The sequence below is a fragment of the Papilio machaon genome, chromosome 1 (assembly GCF_912999745.1).
Source record: "Papilio machaon chromosome 1, ilPapMach1.1, whole genome shotgun sequence".
Lineage (NCBI taxonomy): Eukaryota > Metazoa > Arthropoda > Insecta > Lepidoptera > Papilionidae > Papilio > Papilio machaon.
Window position 1 is genome coordinate 6,264,123 of NC_059986.1, and position 24,073 is coordinate 6,288,195.

The window sequence follows — 24,073 nt, forward strand, 5'->3', positions numbered from 1 at the left end:
TATCTGTTGTGATCTATTACACGTTACATAATATTAATTTCCCTTTTAACGTTAAAAGAAAAAAAAAACAATTGGAAAAATAAGTTTTTAGTAGACCAAAGCTTAATGGAAGCTTACAAAAAGTTCTTTGTAAGCTTTAATATATAATACAGATTATACAGAAAACAATGACTCGAACTAGCTCATAGTTCATAGCTTCATAGCTCATAGTAACAAACGAAAGCACAAGTATAGAGCTGTCTACAGGCTGCTGATTACTGGCTATTGAAGTAGAGATTGTTGGCCAAGTGACAGGTCACCGCGGCCCCTTGTCGGCCAGAGTGGAGCGGCAGTGAGTGCGCGGCAACTCTCGCGACCGCACCGCGCGCACGATGCGCATACGCAACGCAAACGCGAGTGCCCCATACCCACAGGAACATTGTGAAGTGATATAATATATAGGATTTGAATAGGCGTCAACAAGAAGGTAAGCGAAATATTAAAGTAAAATTTAATTTTTTTATTTTTGATTTGACATTTTATTTCGGCGAGGCCAGAGTGCGTGGTGCGAAAGTATGCAAGGGTTATTGCGAATAATAATTTAAATATTGATTAGATTACAAAACTACTATGCATTTAGAATGTGGTTTTTGTTAGTATGATATGTATATTTAGTTCTTTTTAGAAAATGAAAAAAAATGTATTTTTTTTTAACTCTATCTTGCGTTTCGCTTTCGAAAGTTCAAATCCGTCTCACAAGAGTAATACTAAATGGTTAAGTAGGTTGAAAACGAAATTTGTGATATTTTTACATGTTTTGGTATTTACGAGCATAATATGAATTTATATTGCAACAAACAAAAGTGAATGTAGGTGTTACGCGAGACGACTGATCAAGGTAGTAGAACCTTCAAGTCTTAGTGCCAATCATAATCTTGTTTCAAAAGTTCTATGACTTTATTTTTTAAAAACAAATCGTGTTAAATGTTCATAAGTTAAACGCGAATAAAATTAAGCCTGACCAGTCGTCAAAGGTCATTTGTATAAATCCATAAAAATTGTCTAATTTAACTATTTTGTATTAATATTTTCAAATCTTTTAAAATGATGCCCTTGAATTTATTTTACTTTCTTGTTTATCATTTAATAATTAAGTTGTATAACGCATTCCTTAATAAATAATTGCCTAAGTCATTAAGTTAACAGTATCATTTACTTTAAATAGCTAAAATTGAATAAATTAAATTATCATAATAGTATTATAATTTGGTCTTGACATACTAAAGGAAAATATATTTTTAATTGTTTTAACAAAGCCGAATGGTATGCTCAGGTTTGTGAGAGCCTTAAGACCTCGCTCACATCCGGTTCCGGCAGAGGGTCGTTCTCACTTCGAACAAGAGCAATTTTGTTACTTCCGTAGCTGTAATTAACGTAATTTTTATAAGCGTATCTTACACACTCGTTACTTATGAATAAACTTTGTTTAGTTTGGTTTCTATTATATGAATGTATTATAAAAAATCAAAAGTCAATCGAGTTTTGTCGTTATTCAGCCGTGGGTTTTTACACCTGTACAAAAGATATTGTTATATTAGTTTTTTATATAAAATGAAAGATATAAATAACAAAACCTTCATGAATATAGGTATACAGGATGTTTCGGAAGTTGAAGCCAAAGGTTAGTAATTATAAACATTGTTTTATAATTATTATTGATATATTGGTTGAATTGTGAATTTGTACCCACGGCCTCAAATTTTATACTTCGTGCTTTAATTCATTAGTTTTTTTATGTCTTCAACAATGCATAAACTTGCAAAATAAGTCCCTCTCATATTATTTCGCAAAATGAAACCATAAAACTGCTATGATTTCAGACCGTGCAGTTAGCGCGTTAATCCAACTTAGTCATCGAAACTAAAACATGGTCACATCTAATTAATAAAGGAACTTTTTTTATTTATAGTTACATTTAAAAAGCATTAACACATTAACTTATTCGTTTACTTTATTGCGATAACGGTAAGAATTTTCATCTTGATCCAACAAAACCGTGTCGGTTATTTGACTCTTGTATTTGTTTAGTGGTAAATCTTTAAAGCACAAAATGTTGTAAATATAGCAATGTATGTAAGGTATTTTCGCCTCCAAAGATGTATTAAAAGTAAAAAAAAATACTCTTAGCTAAGTCATTGGTCAATAAACAAAGCACGTTACAGTTTCAATTAAATTTTAAATGTCTGCGACCACAGATATAACATATATGTACTATTTTTGGCTAAAAATATCTATGTTGATAATAAGCCCTTGCTTTAATTGCTTTATTTTTTATTCGAATGATTAAGTAAATTAAGAAGGTCGTTATATGTAGTTATTTATAACTGCTCCACTAATTTGATTTTGATAAGCTATGTTTAACTGTGGGTGGGCAATAAAGTTGTTGCAACTTTAACCGTAACAGTAACATTAAGATTCGATACGGAATATTTACCTATAAAATAAATTTTGCATGCTCTACTTTCAAACATTTCGAATATTTCAATGATATTCGCAAAATAATGAATGTGATTAACATTGCAACAGTTAATTTAAATTTAAAAAGATGCATTACTTTTACTGAGAAGTTAGGTTAAGATTTCTTATTTGATAAATGAGTTTAATAAAGAATAAAAGGTTAGCATATTCTCAGTATGAATAATACGGAAAAAATTCTTACTCTGGAGAATGCGTCATCTCTGTTTTCTGTTCATAACATGTTTCTCTTATGCGAGATTCCACCACCAGTGTGAAAATATATTGCCAACCCTCTCATTTACTTTAAAATAAAAGAGATAACAATGTGTTTTTGTAAATGTGTATCGTGAGCAGAAGACCGGTTAGAAAAGTTGCGGTTCTTCATACAAAAGACTTCAACGCATACTCGCATCATCATAAATATTATGTTAGTCAATATTTGAATAACATGCTTGAATATTCCTTTTTTTTTGTAACATGTTACGAAGTTTGTTAAGAATAAATCGTGATAGATGCAGAATTAAAATTATAAAATATTGCACTCAACCTACTCGTTGATTTGTTACAAACGCAATAAAAAAAAACTTCGAGTCGAGTAAATTTTTTTTTTTTTCGTAACGACTCAATTTTGCTTAGGTTATTGGAGAGGAAACGAAAATAAAGAAATCAACGTCTACATGTTACCGAGCAACAATAAATTATTGCAAACTGACTTATAAAGCGGATGACGTGGTGCTTAGTGACGGATCATTAGTGATTACGACACTAACTGGTTACAATTAAATTATATTTATGTGCTGTCATTGATGACAAATAAGTCAATTGTTAAATTTATTTTATACTAGCTATCGCCCGCGACTCTGTCCGCGCGGTATTAAAAAAACATACTAAGTAGTCTATATGTTCTTCCAGACTATGATCTACATCTGCCAAATTTCATCAAGATCCGTTCCGTAGATACCTTCAAAAAACATCGATTCATCCACCCTAACATTCGCATTTATAATATTAGTAATATGACGTCATCAGAGAAAATCACACAAATGTTTTTAAATAATTTGTTATAACTAATAAACTAGATAGGAAAAGAGTGTAATATGTATATATGATATAATATACTGTTTCTAAAAGTTTTTTTTTAACTTAGCTAACAAGTTGTTAAGTGTACATGTGAATACGACTGTAATAATTCTTGCAATGACAGATTATTGTCTCTGTTATGTTTAGATACTGTGAGAGGTGATACGTGTTTCTGTAGTCGAAACCCACATATAAAGAGAACTATACAAATGTATATTTCTAATAGCATTAAATATCTTTAATACGTAAATAGTGCAAGTATTTATCAATGTTGTCCGCAAAGTCAATTTTGAATCAGTTTCAGTAGTATCTTTGTACGGCATCTCGTTGAAGTAGTGACGTAGTGAGGCCTACTTTCTCTTTTGTTTAGTACACATTTTCTCGTGACTGCATCTGACGATCTATTGATGTCGTAATATCATACTTGCAAGTAATACTTACACTTGCCTCAATGGAGACTCTACTTATGTTACCTGTCTGTTGTAAAATAATCCAGTAGTGTATTTATTTTTAAAGTTTATGAGCTAAATTTATCTAAACGAATATTATTGGACGTCAGATGTTTTTTGCTACTCTGCTTTTATTCCCTGCAATGTAGAAATTGTTATCTCCTTTTTATGAAATAAAATTATAAGGATGACAAATGTATTTGCTGTAGACAGCCATCGTTGTACACAGAACATTTTTTTATTATAAGGTGAGCAAGCTGCCACTTGAATTCGCCGAAATAACGAAGCGACCGCTTCCCATAGACATTCTCAATTGCAGATGCGTTGCCCACCTTTAAATGTACATGCACAGAAATCGAATTCGGGTTTTCAAAATAACGAATTAGTATATTTTTATAGTTTTCTTGTAATGAAGGAAAGAAAGCAAAATGTTGTTAAGACATGTTTTGAGAACAGTAAGTAGATCACGGCGTGTGGAAGCGAAATTTCTAGAAAGCAGATTAATAAAACTGGTAATAAAACAATCCTTTTTTTCTATGTAATATGTATGTATAGGTATTTCGTTAACTATAAAGCTTTCGGGGTAAAGATTTAATTGAGTTACATACTTTATGTTGTTAAACAACGTTGTTTTTACATAAAACCTTAAGCCATTTAATTCTGGTCCTTAAGATTTAAAGTTGGATCTTCATGGCTATCGTGATCACCAGTACGAAAATACAAATTTATATAACGGGTGTGTCAAAACGTTACAGTGTAAGACATCTTATTATAATTCATTGGTACTGTTCTAAGCGGAAATGCCGAGGCCGGTCTTCGCGACCACGACTCACGCACATGGTATACTTGATTTCTAACCTGCTTTTCATAGTACAATTCTTAATAAAACAAACATTTATTTAAAGTTTATCACTTAACGTTTAGCATAATGTTTTTAAATATAAGTAGAGCGAAGTGGAGTTCTTTTAATATTTACCGCATTTACGAATTTAATAATCTTATTGGAATTTAAATTAAAATAAAAGATAATCGTCAATGTAATATTCTAATAAATATTAGTATAAAATACAAAACTATTAATGTTACATGCCACTAAGAATATTTTTTATATTCAGTGGTAGGCATTTGATTTCCTACATTATTATATTAAAGGATATGACATAAAGTATAACTTAGTATAAAAGAGGCAATCAACATGTTTTCAAACTTGTTTGTTGCCTAATTAATCAGAGTTCGATATATTTTTTGCGTATAATTTTGGATATTTTCTATGGCTGTGAGATTATTTTTATAGAAACTTAATTATTAATGTGCTTGCAAAAAAATCATTAAATAAGTTGGTTGTGTGTAGACATATTGACAACTTCTCTATGTATGGAAGAGGTCTTAACTTATGTATGTTCGATGAAAAATTCTAGCTTCCAAATATAGAATGTTGGGTTATAGTAGACGGAAGAGAGAACAACTTTTGAAATGGGTAACGTATGTTTGCAATATTACGATTTTACTTAACTAACAGACATACTCAATCATTAAGTAATAATTTAGGAAGCCCCTAATGTAGATCTATTTTAATGAAATCTACGTAAAGCTACGATTTCACTACTACATACATGATACTTGGTATCTAGTCTGTTGCCATTGTGATTGTAGATTTCTCAAATTAAATCAACGCTAAGGCGACCAATTACCTTTCTGAGCAAATAGTATGTAACCATTAAATGATGGACTGCGGCCGTAAGTTAGTGTATTAAAAGATATTTAGTTAGGAGTAGGCAATAAAGAATGTAAGGCAGTGTTGCGCAGTGGGTAGTGGCGGTGGAATGGAGGCTGAGGCGTGCGAGGGGAGGGGACCAGCTGACGGCCGTCAACAGTGAAAGTGAGACTAAGTAACTACATTAACTTTAACATGCTGATTTAAGATTTAAACTTACGCAAATATCAGCTAAACTTTTTTAAATGGAACCTAATTTAATTCAATTATTATATCATTTGATATGGTTATTGATAATAGAAATAAGAAAAAATAAAACCTTTTTATCTAGAATAGTCATAAATAAAACTATAATAGAGATAATTTGGTCATACGAAAATCTATCACGTAAATTACAGTAATAAGAAGGAACGCACGAAATACAATAATGTTTCACAAAACAATGACTGTATAAGGCTATCCACTAGAGCAACTGACGCTCACTTAAATTTATCTCAATTTATATAACTGTATAAAATAAATATAATTCAAATCACGACTGTGGTTTGTCTCGTTGTGTGCCGAATGCACAACCCTGCGTCCAGCAAGCTCGTTGAGAGTCGCTGACCTTGCGGCCATCGACGCCGGACAGCCCTACGCCTCCGCCAAACTTTGTGTTTCTACTATATGATTCACTTATCTGAGTTTTCACTGCAGATAGACTTGCATCAAAACATACTGTTGTCTCTATTGTTTACAAACAGAGTGAAAAGGACGACAATATGTTGTTATACAGGTATTTCGAGAGTGAAAACCCACAGTTATTCTGAATTTAATACGCTCAAAGATAATTTCTGAAGTATTTTCATACTACAATTCATTATTTGAACAGGAAATATTGATAAGTATATTCTAATAATACGAGTACTTATATATAAGAATGGGGTGCATATGTATTTAAATAAGAAAGTTATATAATGAAAGGTTGTATATACAAAGCCGTAATTGAACTTTGTGGTAAACCATGAATAATTGCGCGCATTAACTTTATAGTTACAATTATCTTATCTGTCTATTAATGACATTACTAGTAATGATTACTGATTATAAATTGCATGAAAGATTTCGAAATGTATAATGTGCTTTTACTGAAATTTCAGCGCGTGTTTATAGTAATAACAGACCCCTTTTCCAAATGGAAGGTCTAGTTTCACATGGAACGTTCGTCTCATTTTGTGAGAGTGCAAGAGATAAACGACCAGCAAGGTCGAGGGATTGTATGGAATGCGAAAAGCTTGTAATGATTCATTGGTCCGGGAGAAGAGTTACAAACAAATGTTCAATTCCTTTGTTACGCGTCAACACATGCTAAATACGTTAGTTTCACAGATTTACGTAACCTTTATCCTGTTTTTTGGCATTTTTAAACAATGTCAGCAGTACTGGTGTCGGTAATCTAGTCAATGACATGCATGGTCAAGTCATTTTTGTTCCTGTTGTTGTTTATTTTTAGCTGTTTTTATTTTTTTATAGTTGTAAGAGATATTTAAAGTAACCTACACCATTCGTTACAGTCACATTTGTTTTAATTGTTGGTTTTCATTGCCAAAACATACAATACAACTATGTTATTTTATTAAATAAAAAATAGAGGGAACATATCTTTTGTACAGACGTTTCAGCAATGGAGACCGACGGTTAGATATGTCGTACGTAACGTTACTAACGAATGCTTTGTACTATTTCAGAAATAATTCAAAATGGCGACTTCGGGAGGGAAGTCGCGGCGAGAGGAGGCGAGCGACAACTCGGACGACGAGCTGACCCCGCTCGCCAACGAAATATATGGCGGCAGGTAAAAATATATCAAGTAACTACATAGATATATAGGTTAAAAGTCAAATCAGGAAATTAAAAATGTTGACAACTACATGATTTCTATCACGGTTAACATCTTTTTATCTCATAAAAAATGTCGTATTTCCTTATACCTTTTCTAAACACGTCTAAGAAAATTATATTTACATTAAGAAAGAGAAAATGGAGTCTTTTTATAATACCTAATATTTTCATCAAAAAGCACAAATATTATTTCAAAACAAAATAAGTAGGTATTTAAGAACTCAATACCTACATAGTTTGTAGCAACGAGTGAGAGGTCTTTGTTCTTGCAAGTCTAGTAGTATGTAATAAGCGCTGGTCACTCTTATGCTTAATTTTATTTTAAATTCATAAGCTTAATAGTTGTTCAAAAGCTAAATTTTATATGGTGCTTACATAAGAGACGAATAAGTTACAATAAAACACTTTGATCTTGTGATTTTTTAACAATATAACTTTTTATTTAATTTCTACATAGAATTCAAGCAGTTTTTAGGCGTTACGTGGAACACGCCAACAATAATGGCCATTAAATCGTGATTGTGTACAAATAAAAAGAATAACACATGAATTTAGTGTGCAGCTTAGAGGTCGGTTCGCAGGCGATCAGTCGCGGCGCGGCCCGGAACCCGCTCAAATGCCAAGGTTGTCAACTCTGACGACACAACTTTCGATCGATCGACTGCGCTACATTTTTGCGCCCCACTTGTTTGCAACTTAAACTAAACAGTGGCTGTTAGTCAGCCATGCTTAAGTATACTTAAGATGCCATTTAATAATCATATTAATGATTCACGCAATAGATGTGAACATAAATTGCAATTTACGGTATTTCCGTAGCAATCATTCATCATAGCATTCAAACACTATAACAACAAATTTCAAAACTGATTTATTTTATAACCTTATCGGATCGGATGTAAAGGTTAATGAAGATTCTATCAATTTCATAGATTTTAGTTTTGTTAGAATAAATATACTAGAGTAGAATGGCCAACATTTCCAAGCGTTCTTCCAAACCAAATGCCGCGCAACGCGGCGCGGGGTCGAGCGTGATACGAATATAAGATTTCAACGAGTCTGACCCGCGTAGCGTTCACGCCATCTTGTCTATTTTTTTTTTTTATCTAACGTAACATCTTTGTAATATATTTTTGAATATAATGTCGCAACCTTATTACTGTAAGTAACTGCGCTAAAACATTTTACTTATGGATGTGCTTTTGTTTGCATGTTGAAAGTTTCCGAGTTACTTGGTCATTGACCGTGATCGTTGGGCCCAATTTCGAAGTTATGGTTTGCATACTAACGTTATTGAATGAAATGTTCGGAATACATCAGAAAAAGTTCATGTTTAAATAAACATGAACTTTTTTTCTTTTTAAACATTTTATCTTTTTAAAATAAATATTTTAAAAAGATAAAATCTGATAATGTAAAGTCGTCGGCATTTATTTGTTTCTTTTCATTTATTTAAATTATTATACATATTACAAGAGCAGCGGCTGGGCACATGTCTAAAGACTTTTTGGTAACGATAAAGATGTTCAGTAGAGTTAGACTATCAACGCCAAAACAGTTTTTATCTAACACTAAAGATTACAAATAATATTTTTTTGGTATTAACTTAGACCGACGTGGCCCTTGGCTTAATTAGTCATGTTACTATGATAACAATACGATTACAAGTGCCTATGCAAAACTTAATTAAAAAAAATAACGGCAATTAGTGATGGTAATGGTGTAAAAATGTTAGCGCAAATCTAAAAAGTTCATTAGGCCAAGTCTTGCGTAAATTTTCGTGTGTATGTAGCGTGTTCTATTGTTACAAAATATGACGGCAAAAGTAAGAAATAGCCTGAGGCTTACTTACGCAGTCTAGGTGTCGCTGTAAGTATCGTGATATGCAGAAGGCCAAACTAGTATTGTATTAATCTTGTAACGATTCAATTGAGCTTCAATATTGTTCGAACAAAGACAATCGAAGTTATACAATGATCATTGTACATTACGATCTCAGAAACGTTAGGTTTTTATTAATTTATACAATACCAGCAATGTATTTTAAATATAAAACTAATTATTTTATTTGGGTATTTTGCAGTAACGATTTTACATTTAATCAATCAAATTAACAAAAAACAATCTTAAATGTACTGAAACCTGGAAAAACTTAATTTTACTATTTAGATTTAAATAATTGCTGGTGGTATTACAAACGGAGAAGACTGGTTTAAATAAATTTTTAAGATACTAGCTTTTGACAGCGACTCCGTCCACGCGGAATTTTAAAAACTTAATTAGTAGCATATGTGTTCTTCTAGACTATGTTCTACTTCCATGCCAAATTTCATCCAGATCCTTTGAGCCGTTATGGAGATACTTTCCAACAAAAACATCCATCCATATTTTAATAATGTATTACTAAACATTTAATTTCTTTACAACAATTCATAACGATAATTAAGTAGTAAACAATGATAATTTTTCTAAACCACTGCCGTAGAACGGAGAAAACTGCAAGATTGTCATAACTGATTCTATTGCAAAATATTATCACACTGATAACACTGAATGAATAATTATTATGTCATTGTCAATATTTACACGACTCTACCTTTTCATAAATCTAACTCAATTTATCAAACTACGAGTACAAACAAATGGAACCTTTGATGAATGAAAACATTTTATTAAATAGAATACGAATTTCCCGATCAAATTATGTATTAAAAATTTTTTATTTGCAAAAATTATTAATATTCAAGTATAGTGCTGTAAAACAATAGCGTATAGTAGTGGGTGTCCGCAGTTACCAGTGGTTGACGCGATCGCAGCGCACGCCGACAAACAACCATGAGTTATTGACGGAATATCGGACGAGCAGGACATAATCTAAAACATTATATTACTTTCTTTTCCTCTAAAAAAACCAGTGTAATCAGAACTACAAACTATTTTAGTTAATTAAGTTAATTTTTTTTTTGTAAAATGGTGAAGTGTTAAACATGAGTGAACAAGATGGTAAAATATATTACGAGAGACAAGAATTGGGGGAGCCAGTTTATATCGCAAATAATAATAATTCGATTTATAGCACTGGAACTCTCCATTATTGTAGCATTTACAGGTAAAGTATTTAATTTTAAATCTAAAATCCGTAGTAATTGTAGTATTTTTAAATACAATACTGAATTATTTTCAAAATTAACCGTCTACTTTGGTTTTTTAAACCAGAAAGAGATTGTAGGGAAATTATAAAAGTAGAGACATTCTTTTGAAGTTATTTTTATTTATTAACAGTAGATAATTTCTTTATCTGTTAAATATATTAACAAAGGCATCAAAAGAAATGACATTACCCGTTTTTCGTGTTTATTTTGGAAAAAATTCGAAAATGCATTCTTAAATTAATCAAAGCGAACATAATTGCAAAGATAAAGTATGTGGCAGCGGAATCATTTCATAACTTTCTAATGTGCGAAACAGAAGTGGACGGCGTATGAATGTTAATCGGCGTAAGACATAACTGTCACGGTCCATAATGGAATATCATATGTACTACCTATCTTTATTACGCTTTTCCATAACAGTTAACGAAGAAGAACGAAGAAAAAAGATATTTCATGGACGTATTTTTATTAATGTATTTTACCAATACGCAATTCTTGATTTATAATATAAACACATCCGAATATGTCTTTTGTCTACTGCCAAGAGGGATACGAATTAAATAACACCTAATCCTTCAGAATCAGCTTGTTAAATTAGTCGTTCCTAAAACGAACTCGTCTAACCGAGGGTTTTTACTGCTGAAGTATTTGTACAGAAACTTATTGTCTCTCATTCCCAGGAATAACAATGTTTTTCTGCTGTCAAAAAAATCAGGGTAAAATTAAGAGCCAACCATATCCATTGGGATATGTGGATTTCTAATGTATGAATAACTTAGTAAGATATATAATACTTCATAAACAACTTGTACAATTAAGTATCCAAAGTTATGCAGACAAACTATGGTTAGGCGGGGGCTTGTAATGCTTAAATGAGTTACGATTGATACCGGCCACCTTACGTAAGGACCATTGTCACAATACCAGTTGTAAGTGCGTGTCGTAATCATTGTATAGAGAATAATTACGTATTTGATATCAGGATAGAGATTATATATTAGGTCTAAAAATTTGCTTGTCTGTGCCCAACTTCTTTAATCTTTTTAATTTTAATCTATCCTTCATTTGTAGAAATTGCGATGTGATATTGTCGTATGAATTATAAATTGATATCTCTGTAATGCACGTGAAAGTTGTTTTTCTCGCATCACCGCATTTCTCTTGCTTCCGTGTACAAAGTGGATGTTCGTATATGATAATATATTTAACACATAGATAATTACGAACAATCTCAATAAGTATTCACACCTAAATCCCGTATAACATAATTACATCGTATAAGCGTCAAAGATCTTTATTCCAGGAATTAACTGTTAACTAAACTGATTATTAGGAAATATTTTCCATACTTAATGGAAATCAATTCTGTTGTATTGTTATTAACGTATATTTTCTCTTAATTTCAGTCAAAGAACAGTACAAGAAACGAAAGGATGGGACGTGTTCAGGGAGTTTCCACCGAAGCAAGACAGTATATCTATGGAGACGCAGAAATGGCTGGAGTTCACAGTACGGATGCTTAAAGTGTTGGCGTACGCGGTCACTTTCATAGTGGTGCTGGCGTCCGGTGTTATAGCCAAAGGCACCGTGCTATTTATGACGTCGCAGCTGAAAAAGGATAGGCGGATCGCTTATTGTAATAGAAATTTAGGTATGAGTCTTATAAACGTTTTTAAAATATCATATATTAAAATAAACTCATTTCATATCAAAATTGGTTTTAAGAGATTGTTTTCTTGACATTCAAGTTGCGTGGTTTCGTACTTTTGACATATTTTTTTGTACAGTGTCCCACCTATAAAAAGAAAATCGGGAATTTCGGTTCGCTACTAGAGTTCCAGAGAGTATATTTCAAGTCATCTAATAAGAAATAATTCAAATGTGTACTTTAATTAATACATGTTGGTGGTTATGATTTCAGGTAGAGACAAGCAATTTATCGTGAGCCTGCCGGACGAGGAGCGAGTCGCGTGGATGTGGGCAGTATTCGCTGCCTTTGCCATACCAGAAATAGGAACATTTATAAGATCTATCAGGATATGTTTTTTCAAAACTTCCAAAAGACCTTCACCTGTTCAATTTGTAGTGGTATGTAACTGTGCATTAAACAGCAACTATTATTATATCCAATTTGTTTAAATTATTAAATATTTTTCTTTACAGGTATTCCTAGCGGAATCTCTACAAACGATAGGTATGGGTATATTATTTTTCATAGTATTACCGGAACTCGATGTGGTCAAAGGGGCGATGTTGACGAACTGTCTCTGTGTCATCCCGGCAATCCTTGGGCTACTGTCGCGCAACCATCGTGACTCGAAGCGATTCGTAAAGGTCATCGTCGATATGGCAGCGATTGTCGCGCAAGTGACCGGCTTCATCGTGTGGCCGATCTCGGAGAACAAACCAGTGCTGTGGCTGATACCCATTTGTTCAATCTGCATATCATTAGGATGGTGGGAGAACTATGTGACGAGACAAAGTCCTATCGGTAAGACTATCTAAGATTTATAACAACAATTACAGAAGTATAACCAAGGCTAAAAATGCATGAGTAATTGTGTTTAATTTAAAAGAGGAAGTTAACACAATTGTCAATTCTTTTAATTGACAATTGAGTTAACATTTACTTAATTTTTTTTTCAAATGCTTATTCAATAGTAGACTAGTAAATGTACCGAAATAGCTCGATGAGAAATAAACATTAAATGAGGTTTTTTAAGGGTTTTAAAACGCTACAACTCTCTTTTTATTATTTCAGGCATAATAAAAATACTAGGAAGGATGAAGGAAGAATTAAACGCTTCACGGTATTACACATATAGGTTTATGTCACTCTGGAAGATTCTTTTGTTCCTCATGTGTATTCTCTTCTGCATATGGATGGATGGAGACGAACCCGCTATGTTCTTCCAACTATTTAATCCAGGTTTTGGGCCACATAATATTGTTGTTGAAGAGGTAATTACATGTTTTGAAAATGTTTAAGAATTTTGTTAACTCCTTTACTTTCAATGTTTCTTTATTTTTTTATGTTACCGTTAATCTATTTTTAGATACAACTTCAACTTGGCGGCACTACGATACCTGATTTGGTGAATGCTACCTTAACAGGAGATTCAGTAGAGGTGGCCGCGGTGCACAAGTCCGCATTTTACGTTATGCTGATTCAAATATTTGCTGCATACTTCTGCTACATATTTGGAAAGTTCGCTTGTAAAATTCTCATACAAGGATTCAGTTACGCATTCCCTATAAACTTGGTCATACCGCTTGTTGTGAATTTCTTGATTGCCGCTTGTGGTTTAAGAAACGGCGATAATTGCTTCTTCCATGGGACTGTGCCAGATTATCTCTTCTTCGAGAGTCCACCGGGTAAGTGGGAATTCAATAATAACATTTATTTGCTCGTTTGATTTTTTTGCTCATTTTAACCAATTATTTACAGTATTCTCCCTGAGTGATTTTATATCAAGACAAATGGCATGGGTGTGGCTCCTATGGTTACTTTCGCAGACCTGGATTACGATTCATATTTGGACTCCAAAAGCTGAACGTTTGGCATCTACAGAAAAATTGTTCATACTACCAATGTATAACGGCTTGCTCATCGATCAGAGCATGGCACTTAATCGAAAGAGGGATGACCAGAAGGATGTTAAAACAGAGGTTGGTGCATTGAAACTTAATCACAAATAATAATAACTTTAAACGGAGACAATCATTTATTATACTTAATTTTTCTTTTATAGGATCTGGCTGAAATAGAAAAAGAGAAAGGCGACGAATATTATGAAACGATATCTGTTCACACTGATAATACTGGATCTTCTCCTAGAACTATTAAGTCATCAGATCAAATTACTAGAATCTATGCATGCGCTACTATGTGGCATGAAACTAAAGATGAAATGATGGAGTTCTTGAAGTCTATTCTACGTTTAGACGAGGATCAGTGTGCTCGTCGTGTCGCTCAAAAATATCTACGTGTTGTTGATCCTGATTACTATGAATTCGAAAGTAAGATATAATAATTTTTATATTGTAATTTAATTTTTTAAATTAAGCCAAAACATTAAAGTTTATAACACCTTGAGCACCGACCCCACGTGAGTGAGGAGAAGATGGTTATTCGTAAAGACAATAATAACGATGGTATAAAATAGTCAATTCGTAATGTTCATATTCAACTCTATCAATAAAAATAACTGACTAAACGTTACTTATATTTTAGCCCATATCTTCTTGGATGACGCCTTTGAAATATCTGACCATAGTGACGACGATTCACAAGTGAATCGATTCGTCAAACTCTTAATAGATACGATCGACGAAGCTGCTTCGAATGTGCACCAAACGATTATTCGCATCCGACCTCCGAAGAAGTATCCCGCGCCTTACGGAGGCCGTTTGACTTGGGTGCTACCAGGAAAGACCAAAATGATTTGTCACTTGAAAGACAAGGCTAAGATTCGTCACAGGAAGCGATGGTCTCAGGTATAAAATTAAATAATTATCGTTTGTTCATGAACATAACAAAATAAGAACTACTATGAATAGTCGTATTAAGCTTAACAATGCTTTTCGAAGCGTGTTTATAAAACTTTTTTTAATATTCAGGTCATGTACATGTACTATCTCTTGGGTCACCGTCTTATGGAACTACCGATATCCGTGGATAGGAAAGAAGTAATGGCCGAAAACACATTCTTGCTAACATTGGACGGGGACATTGATTTCCAGCCTCACGCTGTACGCTTGCTTATTGATTTGATGAAAAAGAACAAAAACCTGGGTGCTGCTTGCGGTCGTATTCATCCTGTTGGATCTGGTAAAATATTTTACATATAATTTTAAAAGTAAAAATAAAAACTAGATTTATGTCTTTATGTAAATAAATTTTTAGGCATGATGGTGTGGTACCAAATGTTCGAATACGCTATTGGTCATTGGCTGCAAAAGGCCACGGAACACATGATCGGATGTGTGCTCTGTAGTCCGGGATGCTTCTCACTCTTCAGAGGAAAAGCTTTGATGGACGACAACGTTATGAAGAAATACACTTTGCGCTCTGACGAAGCTCGGCATTACGTACAATACGATCAAGGTAATTTCAATACAAGTTAAATCAAATGTCGAACTTTATTTCTATAAAGCTGCATTAAAAGTACTGTCATTAAAAATTGGTTTATAATTTTGTTATATCAACCAATTACGCAGGTGAAGATCGTTGGTTATGCACGCTACTTTTACAACGTGGTTATCGTGTGGAATATTCAGCTGCCTCGGACGCCTACACCCATTGTCCCGAAGGATTTAGCGAATTCTATAACCAGCGTCGTCGCTGGGTGCCATCGACCATTGCCAACATTATGGACTTGCTAGTTGACTACAAACATACCATTAAAATCAACGACAACATTTCGACTCCTTATATCGCTTATCAGGTGAGTAAACAGTGTTTTGGAAGAAATAGAATTAGTAAGAATTTTGAGTTTAAATGTATTTGTTTGGTTGACAGATGATGTTGATGGGTGGTACTATCCTCGGCCCCGGCACTATATTCCTTATGTTGGTGGGTGCCTTCGTGGCGGCTTTTAGAATCGACAACTGGACATCTTTCGAATACAACTTATACCCGATTGCCATATTTATGTTCGTTTGCTTCACAATGAAATCCGAAATACAGGTAAAGAGACAAACAATTTTAATTCAAAGAATGAAAACAGATTATTAGCAATACCAATTTGGTTCCTACCTTTTAAAAAGACCTCATCTTTCTAAGAGGTTTATGACTGAATTTTTTTACATTATTGATCTTTGCTTTATTTATATTTTAGTTATTGGTGGCACAAATCCTCTCGACTGCATATGCGATGATAATGATGGCTGTAATTGTCGGTACAGCGCTACAGTTGGGCGAGGACGGTATAGGATCGCCTTCTGCTATCTTCTTGATATCCTTGTCAAGTTCATTTTTCATAGCAGCGTGTTTGCATCCACAAGAGTTTTGGTGTATTGTACCCGGTATAATTTACTTACTATCTATACCTTCTATGTACTTGCTTTTGATTTTGTATTCAATCATTAATCTGAACGTCGTATCCTGGGGTACTCGTGAGGTACAAGTGAAGAAAACTAAAAAGGTAAGATTTTTTGTAATAGTATTATTTTTTAAGCATAATTAGATTTTCTTCTTAATACTATGATAATAAATTTTAAAGGAAATTGAACAAGAGAAAAAAGAGGCCGAAGAAGCGAAGAAAAATGCTAAACAAAAATCCCTCTTGGGTTTCCTCCCAGGGGTTAATAACAATGAAGAAGAAGGTTCAATTGAATTTTCATTTGCCGGATTGTTCAAATGTTTATTGTGCACACATCCTAAAGGAAACGAAGAGAAAGTACAACTGCTGCATATTGCTTCTACTCTTGAAAAATTAGAGAAGAAACTAGATACGATTGAAAGGTACGTTTAACTACGAGCCTCCATAGTATTAAAATACAATTTTATTTTATATTACTGTATTTTTCGCATTGGGTTTTTAATTTAGATACCTATTCCGATAAATACGTTTTGTACTTGGTTTTAGGTCGATGATTTTATCTAACTTTAAAAAATAAGATTAATATAAATTTTACAGAACTGTGGATCCTCATGGATTAAATAGAGGAAGAAAATTATCTGTAGGACCAAGAGGAAGCAATGCTGGTGATCATCAACTAGACCCACTAGCAGAAGGGCCTGAAGAAGACAACGATCTATCATCTGAAGCGGATACAATGTCGACCGCACCTAGAGTAAGAGAGAAAAACAGAGATAGTAGTCGGAAAGTGACTATAATTTTGTATGTCGACTACTGAGTACGTTACTACAGTATTTTTTATGTTACAGGAAAGAAGAGATGATTTGATAAATCCATACTGGATCGAAGACCCCGATCTGAAGAAGGGTGAAGTTGACTTTTTGAGTCAAGCTGAAACGCAATTTTGGAAAGATTTAATTGATAAATATTTGTATCCCATTGACGCAAATAAAGAGGAGCAGGTAAGCTTTGATATGCATGTATTGCTAATTGTTTTTTTAATGCAAGTTAAAAAGACTTTAAATGGAGTTGATATCTTTTGAAAAATATTTTATTGGAATTAATAAAAGGACTTGAGATCTGATCTTGATGAGACTGAAATTTGCGGTAAGTATATGCGGAATTAAAATTTACTAAAATTGTTTTTGACTCATTCGTCATTAAATAAGTTACAAATTAGGTTTGCATGTACCGATAAGCTTGTTCAAACATAATATTTTAAATTTGAAATCTTTGTAGGTAATTAAAGACATTTTTAAAAGTTTTTAAACATTTGCACCTTCCCGTAATTTTAGGCACGTATATCCAGAGACCTGAAAGAATTGAGAGACTCTTCAGTGTTTTCATTCTTTATGATCAATGCTCTTTTTGTACTCATTGTATTTTTGCTACAACTGAACAAGGACAACCTACACTTTAAGTGGCCTTTTGGAGTTAAAACTAATATAACTTATGATGAGGTTTCACAAGAGGTAACGTGAGAAACTACTTCGTGGCAATCGGCCTTCAACGATGACTGAGGACGGCTCATTGTATAACACAGAGAAAAAGTAGTTCATCCTAAGCTATTAATGTGTCGCAACATGTGCCCAGTCAACTTTGAAAGCTGATGCAGCTAATCTTTATTGTTTTATGTAATTTTACAGGCACGAATTGCACGTGACTTGATAGAGCTTCGCAATAAGTCAGTTTTTGCATTTGTAATGTTCAATGCTTTATTCATATTGATAGTATTTTTATTACAACTGAACAAAGATCAACTCCACGTGATTTGGCCTTTGGGAGTAAAGACAAATATTACGTACATCGAGGATACAGGCGAGGTATAGCCAAATGTTACCCGGTTGTGTGTGTCACTTCACAAGTCTAACGACCTTCTTCTAACCGGTCTATTTTGGGATGGCACCAGCATGGATGTCCCAGTTTTTATTTATACACCGACGACTAAAATTGGGCGACAACGGTTCTACACATAATCTAATTATATGCCCTGAACCCCTAGCCCTGGAAATCCTTCCTTCTAAAGTTTTATCTATAATTAAGATAGAAACAAGACATGTTTCTAAATTTATGTTTGAGTTTTTTTTTCGTTTCTACCTTTCGTACCTATCATTGTTTGCACTCTACCCAATACCCCGAGGAGTTGTTTTTCTGTCTATTAAGGTGGTGGACTTTTCTATTAAACTTGGTTCGATGGTTATTGATTTTCCTTGTATATATCTTTATCGAAGAACGTGGTGATTTGTTTAACATAACTGTCTTTAATTTTTCTTTAATACTATATAAAATATCATTTTGAGCCATTCGGTCACTATTATGAAATCACTGTCATAAATATAAATCTCGCACATCATTATGTGTTTTACTGTATTCATATTCACGATCACATTATTTGTTCATTTTACCACGTTCTACATCAAGGAATGTTTCGAAATTGCTGTTGTTGTGTTGAGCATTAATTTAATGGCTATTTTATGCATACTTTGAAAGCTTTTTAATTTTGCAAAAAAAAAAAAAAAAACAGTAAAGATGGTACATTTAAACTTTATTTCCAAATTTTCAGGTGCTCATTTCGAAAGAGTATTTGCAATTGGAACCCATAGGTTTGGTTTTCGTGTTTTTCTTCGCTTTGATTTTGGTTATTCAATTCACTGCTATGTTGTTCCATCGATTTGGAACCATTTCACACATCTTGGCGTCCACGGAACTAAACTGGTTCTGCACCAAGAAGGTAAATTGTTTATTCACAGCGTAATGATTTACTTTGGAACTTTAATTATGGAAATATGAATCTCCTTTTTATATCCTTAGTCTGAAGACCTGTCACAAGATGCGTTATTGGACAAGAATGCCATAGCAATAGTTAAAGACTTGCAGAAACTAAATGGCCTTGACGATGATTATGAAAATGATTCTGGATCAGGGCCACAGAATGTGGGACGAAGAAAGACTATACACAATTTAGAGAAAGCGCGGCAAAAGAAGAGAAACATAGGAACGCTAGATGTCGCCTTCAAGAAACGTTTCTTCAATATGAATGCCAATGAAGGACCAGGTAAATTTCTTCTTCTTACTTCGATATATGTAGAGTAAAACAGTATGGTAATAGATTGAAGAAAAGATTACCGGAGTACTTTTTTTTACTATGATTGATATAATTGACAATGCAATTCCAGGTACCCCAGTATTAAATCGCAAGATGACTTTACGTAGAGAAACTCTGAAAGCATTGGAAACAAGAAGAAACTCTGTGATGGCAGAACGAAGGAAATCACAAATGCAGACGCTTGGTGCGAATAACGAATATGGTGTTACTGGCATGGTAATTATTTTATATATAATTTATTTTGAAAAAAAAAAAACCACTTATATTTAAAGCCTACTTGTATGAAATGTGATGAGCATTGAAAATAGTTACATTATTAAGTTACAATTAGTTTCAAATTAAAAAATTGTTATGCTGCCAGTTTCAAAATAGTGTCTGTGGTGGTTCATGAAACCATTAAAACATAGAAAGTAAATGCCTAGTAGGTATAACTCTAAGTACAGTTCAATGACACATTATATTTCGTGATCACATTATTTACGTACTATCATTTTTTTCTCAGCTGAATAATAACCATGGTGCTGCGCCCCGCCATCGTACATCGACTGCGAACATATCTGTGAAAGACGTATTCGCCGAACCTAATGGAGGTCAAATAAACCGCGCGTACGAGACATCGCTGGGCGATGACGATGATATCAACTCTATGAGATTACAACCAAGACAAAACCAAGTCACTTTCCAGGGTAGATATTAGATTATTGAAATTTTAATCAATTCGTAAGTTGCCAAATTGTTCGACAAAGGATGGTTGATTGAAGAATTTAGAATTAAGAATTTGTAGATACTAATTTTGTAAAAAGGTTTCGATTCCTGATTTATGACTCAATAAAGTTCTTTGAATAAACATTGAATTGTAGAATAGCTTGTGAGAATTTTTTTTATAACTTTACATATTTATCTAAATTGTCAATACTTTATTGTTGACTCCCAATAATGAATACGATGGTACTACTCAATATTAATCATAAGATTTTGTATATTTTGACACTGCCAATTACTTTTACATTTTATATTGTATTTATGTAAGAAATTAAAACATCTTTTTTAAATTAACTTGTTTCATTTTCCATTTTTCTACAAATCTAACAAAGCAATTCTGGTTATATAAAACTAAGTAAAGTGCAGTTTTCTAAATAGCCATCATAACTGAATCCACTTACAACAGCCGATTTATTTTATTAGAAAACATACTAAGTTTTAAAAGACAGGAATAATAAAAACAAATGCTTTATCATATTTATTGACATACCTAAAAGTTAACATTTAATATGTGTAAAAAAGGTTGCTACAAGTGAATCACTCCACATTTAATTTATGATGGAACTTATTACTAACTAGAAAAAGTATTTTTAGCTTATAAGCCAAAAGCCTGCCTTGTTTATATAAATACCTCAATCAAGTATATTGTAATATTTTGCTGAAAATGTGAGCAGTTAGATATTGTGTACTAACAAGTTTATCACAACATTATCAGTCAATAAGTATAGAGATGGATCAGGAAGCAACTTGGTTTATATGCTACAACCGCCACTAATCAGAAAATTATTGAAGTTACGGTTATGATTTCTTAAACATAATATTAAAGTAAACTTGTTTTCTTACTCAATTTTCCAAGAAAGACACAAATTCGGTTAGCTTGAAAAGTTGGTCTTCACTAGATGTATGCAATGGAGTTGGTTGAACTGGTGGTGTCGGTTTAATTGTACTTCCATCCTCACTTATCTCCCACTTGCGTTCTTTGCAAATTTGTGCAATCGCTTCATTGCTGAGTCCCGTCATGGACACCATGGTATTATGTGAGATTGAGCTGTATGATCGGCCAATTAAATTGAGAGCTCTTTCACGCACTCTCTCTGTAAAAAGCATACATTAACTTTTAAAGTATTATTAAATAAAAGTTATGAATATTCTATAGGTCTATAATTATTTTATTGTCCACAATCTCATTTGCAATGCATCCCAAGATGTTGTTTGAACCAAAGATTCATTAAAAAGTTTATTTATTTATTTTATTTTTAAACTTTGTACATTCACATATTATTTTGTGACATTAAGTAAGAAATGCAGTGTTGTACAGGAGAGCTTAACTCTAAAAGAGTTCTCTTACAGCTAACCATTATATAGAGAGAGGTTGTTTAATGGGTAATAAGTAAATGTGTGTACAAGTTGTCATAAATAATAATTGTCTTAAAAAATAAACTTAATAAATATTACACATATACATACATAAATATATACATACATACAAAATATATAAATATATATTGTTTAATAGCAAAAACTTAAAGTGATATAAAGTGTTTCTTTAGACCTGTTTTGAAGGATGGCAGCGATGTACTTTCTCGTATGGACGACGGAAGAGAGTTCCACAGCGTAACAGCATGGACAGTAAAAGAGTTGGCAAAGCGAGAGGAAGTGTGTGAGGGATATTTTAAAAGAGTAGATTTTTAGACCTGGATGGTTGGTTTTCAGGCACGAGAAAATTAAAACGATCACAAAGATAACTAGGTGAGTAAGGGCAATATAGAATAGAGAATAAGGTAGAAAGGATGTGACAGTCTCTTCGTAACCTTATAGGTAGCTACTTAAGTTGTTTGCGGTACTCCGAGACATGATCATACTTCCGCAGGCCATAAATAAAACAGATTTTATTTATGGCCTGCGGAAGTATATAAGAAAAGTTTCTACTGTAATACTTTTTAAGTTACTTAGTTATTTTTTTTTTTACAAATACTTATAAAATAATAAGAATTTACCTTCAAGTGCCCTAATGATATTAGAGATTGGTTCAGTCCAGTTGTAAATTGCAAGTGCTTGATATGTTCCGGCAAGATCTTTTTTCCACAACTTTTGACCTACAGTCCAAATTGCAGCTATTTCTGGATTACTGCTTATGATATTTGGTGGTATTCTCTTCCATAAGAATTTTGCATTGCATCTGAAACATATAAGCAACCATTTGAAGTGAGAAATAAGAAATTTGCAACCTCCTAGTACAGTAAGTATGGAGTAATTTAGTATAAATGTATTTATAACTAGCTGTTGTCAGCGACTCTGTCCGCACGGAATGAAAAATTAAAATTTAGCCAATGTGTTCTTCCACACTATGTTCTACATCTGTGCCAAATATCATCAAGATCGGTTGAGCTGTTCTGGAGATACCTTCTAACAAACACCCATTTGTCCCCCATCCATCTAAAATTTTGCATTTATAATAATAATAAACTTAATTATTCGTGAAAATTGAGGACACATATTAGGTTGGAAGAAGAATAAGTCATATCAGTATGTCAATCAAGAAAAATATACGTACAAATCATTTTGGTACAAATAAATGGCCAATAACTGAGCATATGTGGATGGTGAAGCCACTCCATTAGGTGCCTGAAAACATAACAAACATAAAAAACAAATCTAATAATTCTGACATTGCTGGAATATCAGCACATTCAAAAAGCTTAATTTGAATACCTCTAACTCTTGTTTTTCTAATTCACTGCAAAGGTTATCAAAATTGGTAATCATGTTTAACATATATCGTCTTCGGATTTTATCCAAAGTTATTCGTCAAATGTTCAAATGTGTGGATTTTCTGTTTTGGTTTTCACTTTTTCTTGAGCAAGAGCGACAAAACATAAAATTGTAAATTTCAATATGTCACTGTCATGTCGTTGACAACTGTGACATTGACAGTTGGTTTTTTTTTTTTCGCCCAGTGCGCAGGCTATAGTCTTTCGACCATACTGCCTAGTCTTTCGTAGAATGACAGTTGGTATCTTTCAAGCGTCAACCGTCAATTTTCATTTTGTTTATTTATAGATCGGCTTTTGCACATACCTTTTTGTAATTACTTAATATTTTATTGTAGATACATTTTATCGTGGTTTACGTTAGCGTGGTTTGGACATGTAATGCGGAGGGATGATAATCATTTAAACAAAAAAGTAATGAGATTGACTGTGGATGGCTATGAAGGTAGAGGAAGACCAAAGAAAGTATGGATGGATTGTGTGAAAGAGGATATGCGTAAAAAGGGGGTAAATTCAGATATGACGGCTGATAGAGATGTATGGAGGAGTAGTACGTACATTTTACCGTAGTTATAACAA

At 33.0% G+C, this 24,073-nt stretch overlaps 2 protein-coding genes across 5 annotated transcripts; one reads left to right on the forward strand and one right to left on the reverse strand.

Moving 5' to 3' along the window:
- Nucleotides 1-300: 300 nt before the first annotated feature.
- On the forward strand, nt 301-20,837 carry LOC106719987 (chitin synthase chs-2). Of its 4 annotated transcripts, none has more exons than XM_014514488.2 (23): nt 301-466; nt 7,467-7,573; nt 12,179-12,423; nt 12,694-12,860; nt 12,936-13,263; nt 13,534-13,733; nt 13,829-14,147; nt 14,221-14,441; nt 14,525-14,792; nt 15,007-15,269; nt 15,393-15,603; nt 15,679-15,879; nt 15,993-16,219; nt 16,294-16,461; nt 16,613-16,918; nt 16,997-17,238; nt 17,414-17,570; nt 17,665-17,817; nt 18,151-18,327; nt 19,419-19,586; nt 19,667-19,910; nt 20,032-20,177; nt 20,464-20,836. In XM_014514488.2, the coding sequence occupies exons 2-23, from the start codon at nt 7,479-7,481 to the stop codon at nt 20,656-20,658; spliced, it is 4,701 nt and encodes a 1,566-aa protein (XP_014369974.2). In that variant the 5' UTR covers nt 301-466; nt 7,467-7,478; the 3' UTR covers nt 20,659-20,836. The 4 variants fall into 4 exon arrangements, with proteins under 4 accessions (XP_014369974.2, XP_045535421.1, XP_014369973.2 ...); XM_045679465.1 differs by lacking the exon at nt 18,151-18,327 and adding an exon at nt 18,502-18,678 and having other exon boundaries at nt 302-483; nt 20,464-20,835; XM_014514487.2 differs by lacking the exon at nt 18,151-18,327 and adding an exon at nt 18,502-18,678 and having other exon boundaries at nt 302-466; nt 20,464-20,835.
- Nucleotides 19,497-23,631, reverse strand: LOC123721265 (COP9 signalosome complex subunit 8). The gene is made up of 5 exons (XM_045679490.1): nt 23,436-23,631; nt 23,278-23,348; nt 22,721-22,902; nt 21,567-21,817; nt 19,497-19,573 (listed from the first exon to the last, which is right to left on the reverse strand). The coding sequence occupies exons 1-4, from the start codon at nt 23,496-23,498 to the stop codon at nt 21,567-21,569; spliced, it is 567 nt and encodes a 188-aa protein (XP_045535446.1). The 5' UTR covers nt 23,499-23,631; the 3' UTR covers nt 19,497-19,573.
- Nucleotides 23,632-24,073: the final 442 nt, after the last annotated feature.